General features: G+C 47.5%; 1 protein-coding gene across 8 annotated transcripts in view; it reads right to left on the reverse strand.

Moving 5' to 3' along the window:
- Positions 1-7,135, reverse strand: part of CPNE8 (copine 8) — a 290,234-nt gene extending 283,099 nt beyond the window's left edge. For 3 of the 8 annotated variants that reach the window (XR_007354651.2, XR_007354650.2, XM_048836292.2), the window contains exon 1: positions 6,633-7,128. Coding sequence is in view for 5 of the 8 variants with exons in the window: in XM_048836292.2 (XP_048692249.1) it covers positions 6,633-6,772 (140 nt within the window). In the remaining 3 variants the exon portion in view is untranslated. Of the gene's footprint in view, positions 1-6,632 lie in introns of all 8 variants that reach the window. The other 5 variants (XM_048836289.2, XM_048836293.2, XR_007354652.2 and 2 more) reach the window with 4 other exon arrangements.
- Between the last annotated feature and the right edge of the window lie 223 nt (positions 7,136-7,358).

A 7,358-nucleotide genomic window follows, 5' to 3' on the forward strand; every position in this document is an offset into this window, starting at 1 on the left:
AAGGGTTTGGCTGAAAGCACCATAAAGGACATTTGGGCAAGACAGACTTTTTTAGACAAGGGCTTAGCCTGTTAATTTTAAGCTTAGAATGTAAGAAGCATGTTATACCTTTTGTTTTATTTGTAACGTGGTGTTCTGACTATCCTTGCTTGCGATCTCTTACATATTAAGATGTTAATAAAACTTTATATTTGTTTTACCCACAAAACCTTACGCCCAAATAAATCTGCTTAAGGTGCCACCAGACTCAACATTGTTTTTGTGGATATAGACTAACACAGCTACCCCTCTGATACTTTATATTTGTTTTCACTATAAATAGATTACAGTGCTGTATTGTTACATTGGAGATTATACTCAGCTGAATCGAACAAGCTTGCGTTCCTTTGGGGACAGCTTATCTGGTAATTTCTGTGAGTGTCCAGTGGATCAGGGCTAGATACTACAGAGGATAGGGTGACCAGATGTCCCAATTTTATAGAGACAGTCCCAATTTTGGGGGCTTTTTTCTATTACCCCCCACCCCCGTCCCGATTTGTCACACTTTCTACCTGGTCACCCTAACAGAGGGACACTTATGGGGAACTTCGGAACTGGGTGCACTTAGTGTTAATTTGTAAGGCAAACTGAGGGCTGGTGTAAGTTCAGAGGAGAGTGCTTATGTGACTGAAGCGCTGGCAGTATCAAGAAGTTGACATCCAGCCATAGGCACCAAGTTTCTAATCTTCTGGGGGGCGTTCCCCCTCAGCTCTGCCCAGGCCGCACCCCCACTTCACCCCTTCCCCCAAAGTCCCACCCCGCCCTGGTTCTTCCCACCCCCGCTCCGCCCCACCTCTTCCCTGCCCAGTTCCACCCCTTTCCCCTAGCATGTGCCCTCACACCTCCCCCCGGCACCTCCTGTTGCCGTGAAACGGCTGATCCATGGTAGGCACTGGAAGGGGTGGGGGGGAAAAACTCGCTGATCGGCAGGGCCCGCTGGTGGGCAGAAGGTGCTGTGGGGGAGGGGGAGGTTCTGGTAGGGGAGCTGTCCGTGGGTGCTCAGCACCCACCATTTTTTTCCTGTGGGTGCTCCATCCCCAGAACACCCATGGAGTCAGTGCCTATGCATCCAGCTACCATAAGACAGACTCCCTCTCGCTGAAAGCAGTGGGAATAACATGGAACCCCAAGGGAGGTGTACCTGTTGAAACCCTCATAAACCCCGTGAAGTCTTGGTGAGAGGTCATTGGCTCCCAGGAAAAAGGAAGGCTCTAGACTAAACTATCCTATATTACTCAACTTACGTTTACAAGAAAATATTAAAATCAGATTAAGGGAAGAGCTAGCCTGAGGTAACAAAGGCAAGTTCCATTTGCTCTCTGCGACAGTGGCAAAGGAACTGAGGCTGTCAAGGTGGTGCACTCCCTTACGTAGAGTAGGTCAATGATGTCACCCCCACCGCCTGCCCCCGGACTTTGCTAGACATTGCTTTTCAATGCAGTTCATCAGCTACATACCAGATGTACCATATCTCACAAATGGAAATGCACCACAAATATGTTCTTCTTAATATATGTAACATCACAACTAAACAAACATCTATAAGTTACTTATAGACCACAGAAAATCCCAACAAAAAAAAAAAAATCCCAAGTATTTAAAACTTTGGAAGTCAGTATCTAAACTTAAAAGCACAATTATTTTGGTGCTTCCTGGATAGATCCCCCTGCAGACTACTAGAATCTCCCTGGATTGGAAACCCACAGACATACTGTGCTCTATCAAGTTCACAGAAACTCTGGCCCTTTCCTTAATTATCTGACATTAAATAAATGTCATGGACCAAGACCCTGTTTTTCTAGGCACTTCACAAACACAGAGGGCTCCTAGGCTAGGCACTATGATAATGCAAATCAATAATAATAATGAAAAATATTCTGACTTCTTGCTTCTCCAACAATTGTAAGACTATGCCTATGCTCACATTTTATAGCCATACAAATCAGACAAAACATTGTAGACAAAAAAAGAAATAACTGTAAAATCAATACTAAATCAATGCCAAGAGATGAGCCATTTTATCCACAGGTGTCTGGATTTGGCCAGGGATGTAGCAAGTCTTATGATGAAGCAAGACACTCCAGCCATCTGACTTTTTTTGAGTGCTGCTTCGGGGGAAAGAAGTTCAGTTCATGGGGCAGAGCAACCCGTCGGAGCTGCTGCAGGAAGAGCTCTCACCCCCCACTCCCTCTTTCCACCAGTTGAAAATGGCTTCAGTGTGCAGGAGCGGGGGGGAAAGAGGGGGGCGGTGTTGGGTGTCGAAGGGAAGGAAAGAGCTCAGAAGCTCAGGTCGGCTCCCGTCCCTCATCCCCTCCTGGAACAATGGGGATGGCTCCTCTGGTCCTCTCTCCACTCACTGCAACATGCACCTTGGGAACAGGATAAAGGGGTGAAGAAGCACTAGAGCTAATCCTCCCCATTGCCCCAGCCTGGAATGGGGGAGAAGGGGACCCTGCTGTAGTCCCCACTCCTAGGCCTAGGAGAGAGAAGTGAAAAACCCCAGGAAGAGCAGAAATGAGGTAGAGGGCAGAACTGATGGGGTGGAACATTGAATTGATGGAGAGGCTAGAGGGCAGAACGTATGGGTCCTGGGGCTACAAATGAGCAGAACTGACACAGGAACTGGGGGAAGGAGGAGCAGGATTAATCGCTGGACAGGGGACAGACAGATGTAGGGGTTAGAGCTCCTCCAACTTTCTAATCATACAAAACAGAACACCCTTGCCCTGCCCCTTCCCCAAGGCTCTGCCCCCCGCTCTCTCCATCCCCCCACCCTCGCTCTCCCGCACTTTCACTCACTCATTTTCACCAGGCTGAGGCAGGTTAGGTGTCTAGCCTTCACGCTGCTCCCAGGAAGCTGCTGGCATGTTCCTCCAGCTCCTAGGTGGAGGTTCCCGGCCAATGGGAGCTGCGGAGCCGGCACTCAGGGTGGGGGCAGCGCGTGGAACCCTCGTGCTCACCCCTACATCTAGGGGGCAAAGGGACATGCCGGCAGCTTCCTTGGAGCTGTGCAAACCTGGTAGGGAGCCTGCCAGCCCCACACCAACTGGACTTTAACAGCCTAGTTAGCGGTGCTGACCGAAGCTGCCATGGTCCCTTTTCGACCTGGTGTTCCACTTGAAAACTGGACACCTGGCAAACTTATTCCTGCATCAAGGGCCAAAAGTCACCTTGCCAAATAAATTTGGGACAGTGGGCAATACCAATTGTCACACATGCATGTGATAGGCAGAGGGAATTCAAAAATCAAGACAAAATTGGGGTGTGGGGGGGGAAAAGAAGGGCACTATCTTTTTTTTATAATCTCTTTGGGGGGAAGTCACATGGTTTCTCGAGTGGTCTAACTCATTTTTTAAATCTCTTGAAGTCAGAGGTTTCATTTATGTGTGAACATAGTTTTTATTATTAACTCCAATTTACTGATGGGGAAACTGAAGCACCAAGTAGTAGTGAAGTGACTTGCACAGGTCACAGAGTGAATTATTGGTCAAGTCAGGAATAGAACCCATGTTGCTTCACTCCCTGTCTATTAATGTAACTAGTAGACCACATTGCCTCCACTGACAGCCCAGTTACACCAGTCAGCAAATGATAAATGGACTAGTGTTCTATGGTTCCTATAGACATCCAAAAAGGAAGTGGAAAATGTAGCTGGAATTTAAGAACAGACAAGCACAAACTAATGCTTTATTAGCTGATAATCAGTATCATCACCTAGTGCTAATACTGGTTCTATGGCTCATAATGAAATAATTACATCATTTAAGATATTGTACTACACTATAAATGAAGGCAGAAATTTTCTAAAAACAAATGTAATTGCTAATTATTGAACGATTGAAGCATTTATTGCTGTAACTGGCATAGTTTATTTTTCTGTCCATATTGCATATTTTTATTAGAATGCTATTTCTTTTGAGATTTTAGCCAATAAATGTGTACGCAGATGAGTCATAATCATGTGTTATTCATTAGTGTCTTTCCTAAAGTCATTCATTTTCCATTTTGATATTAATACATGTTTCTGCTGCCAATCAAAAAAAAAAGTGCAGTTCACCACTTGCATTATAAAGGAAATTCCCTTAGGGAATTCCCATATATTTAGACATTAACATTTGACAAGACAGACATAACACAGGAATGAAGAGGAGGAGCTAGGAGGAGTTAACAGTCAAATGAGAAGCCAGTTTTGTTTGAACAACCTTGTTTTTCTTTCTGTTGCATGAACCCATGGAATGCTTTGTTTTCCTCTGTCTAGATACAGCATGTACACAGACATGAACACCCAGTATTTTAGCCAATCGTATTAAGTGAGTTATAGTATTTAAATAACTTCTTGAACTGATTATTTAAAAAAAATAGTATCTCTCTCTAAGCTAGATTTGGATATACTATTTTACATCAGTACTATTTTCTTCAACACAAGTTTCATAACAGTACTGTTCTATTTATTGCCAAGTTTAGTACTGAAAATCTGAAATAAAATATAAAAAAGTAAACCAAGCAATCTGAATTGAAGAGGTGTTCTCTCATTACAAACAAAACTGAGTCAAAAAGTATAAAATACCACAAAATGTCAGATAATATCACAGCATTTACTTACAAAACCAAACCCTAAAACTAAAACTCCTGAATCCTAGCGCCTGTTTTTCTCTAAACAATAATATGCCTTGTGTGGTGTCCAGTTTCCCTTTGGGTGCTATTTAGAAACTCTGTGGAGACTTCTAGAAATTCAGTATTCTGAGGCGTCACAAACTTTGAAAATTTCAATATACAAAAAACTTCATCCCAAAAGGAAGAACTTTTACAGAGTCTTAAAACCAACCCCCATTAAATAAGTTCATCCCTCTTCTACACAGAGAGTGGAGGACGTCAGCCTTTTTTATTATTTGTATTACAGACAGTGGCTAGGGAACCTAATCAATTTATACAGTGCTGTACAAAAAATTAACAAGAAGGTCATTCCTGTCCAAGACACCTTGTAATTTTATATTAAGACAAGAGGCAACTTAAACAAAAGTATTGGTGGAGGAGGTGGACAACCTAACAATAAACAAGCACGTTTTGCTGGGGGGCGGGGAGTGCTTGGCTGGGCAGATGAAAAGCTATCAGGAAATCGAGGAATATAGTGACAGGTTTCAGAGCAACAGCCGTGTTAGTCTGTATTCGCAAAAAGAAAAGGAGGACTTGAAATTGGTTAGTCTCTAAGGTGCCACAAGTACTCCTTTTCTTTTTGAGGAATATAGTGCTTCTCATTCCATTTATCCTTATTCAAAATGTTCCCCTTAAACAGATACGAGGTTTACTTTGGGGAAGGGAGTTGCAGGAGCAGCTGTTCTGTTTTCAAAACTGCTGAAGGAGTGGCCGTGGTAACCCCAGCACCTCTGGAGCAACAGAGAGAGGATACAGCCTGTGACATTTTAGTACTACAGTATGTCACTGGCAACGGCTCAGCAAACTGTTTCATTTCCCAACAGGAAGCAACACTAACAATTAAAGCTGCCAAATACACCAGCTATGGCGGCTGCTTATCTACAGTCGATTGGGCAGTTTTAAGGAGATTTCTAAACACTAGGTAGAGGGTCTCATTGCACACAAAGCAAAAATTCTTCATCTTTTGTGGGGGTGGGAAATCTTTCCCAAACTTAGAACATTCTACTTGCCCACAAGCACCCAGGCCGAGTAAATTCTGATGAGCAAGTAAAATATCATTAGTTAGGTTTTTGTTAGTTACCGTTAACTTCATAGTCAAGGATGGACGGAGTGTATGGCTGGACTGTTAAGGTTTGGAAACAGTTTCAGAAGGCGCCTTTAAACAATGTTTTGACAGGGGTTGTCCCTCCTCTCCGCATCTCATGAGACTTGGGGAGAGGTCTGAGGATAAGTGCCAGCCTGACTGAGGAAATACTCCTTGACCGCAGAAACCCACCTCGAGTCTCTCTCTCTCTCCCCCCCTCCTCCGGTGAGAGGTTTGGAACAGATCTAAAAAAAGATGCCTGCCTCACACGCAGCCCTCCCATGAGGAAACAAGTTGAGGCAGTGGCCCAGGTTGCCATACCGTTTTGGTACGGGGAATCCCCCATCTACTATTTCTCTACGGATTTACCATCACTCCCTGCGCTGCCCAGAACACCAGAGCCAATCGGAGATTCCCAGGAAGGGAACGAGCCTGTTACCAGATTTTGGTGTCTGACCCACCCCTCTGCATGAGGATTTACGAACTTCTCCCAGCTGGAAGATTCCCAGAAGAAACGGATGAGACAAGTGTCTCCAGACTGAGCTTGCGAAAGGGAACCGAAACCAACTCTCCTTTGTGCGGTCCCCAGCGTTAGGGATTTCACTCCGCCTGCTCCCCAAGTCCCCGTCCTACCCACCCCACCCCGCAGAGGGCAGGGACCCTCCGCCCACACCGCTCATCACAGCGGGAGTGGAGCGCACAACCCCAGCCCGAGAAACCACAAGGGGGCTGGATCAGACACGTCGGACCCCCCCTCCCCAATCCTCCCAGGGCACCAGACGGGGCTTTCACACCCGACTCGCCACGCAAGGCGGCACCCGCGGGTGCCTCGCACCGTCTAACCCCGCTCGCTTACCTGCAGGACACAGACAGCTCCACCTTGGTGGCCGGGATGCTGGCGCTGAACGAGTTAAATTCCCCCACGGACGCCATATTCCCAAACCTGCCACCGCCGTCCAGCTTCGGCTGCCCGGACTGCTTATCAGGTCCGAACATGGGGCAGGGCGGGGCGTAAGAGGCGTCGCTAGCGGGAGCTCCCAGCAGCAGAGCTCACTACCGCCGCTCCTCTTGCTGGTCACTAACCGACTGGGTAGAGCCACTGGGCTGAGCTCAAACTGCTGCACGCGGGCGGGAAACGCCGACTAAGTGAGATTAGGGCGCGACCGGTGACGTCACCACGGGCCGAACCCGCGCGTGACAGTAACCCCAACCTGGGGGCCCACGAGTGACCAACGGACTCCAACGTTCCCTGCCCCGCGCAAGGGGGGTGAGAGCGTTCCCTGCCCCGCGTGGCGCCAGCGCGGGGTTGGAACATGAGCCGCCCCGGTGGCGGGAGCTGGAGGGAACCTGCGCCGGGGCGGGGGAGGAGAAATAGCACTTTACCCTCCCTAGCAGCGCTGGGACACGTGTACAGCGGCCCCTGGTGGGGGACTCCGTTAAGTGAAGCCTCCTGCGGCCGAACATCTGGCGGTTACCTCGAGCCCTGAGCCGCCGTGGGGCAGGCGCTACTCCCTGGCAGTCGCACGAAGGGCAGAGCGAGCCAGACCCCTGAAGGAAGAGAGTACAGGGCAGAGGGGGCCGG

Source organism: Caretta caretta, chromosome 1 (genome assembly GCF_965140235.1).
Source record: "Caretta caretta isolate rCarCar2 chromosome 1, rCarCar1.hap1, whole genome shotgun sequence".
Taxonomy (NCBI): Eukaryota; Metazoa; Chordata; order Testudines; family Cheloniidae; genus Caretta; species Caretta caretta.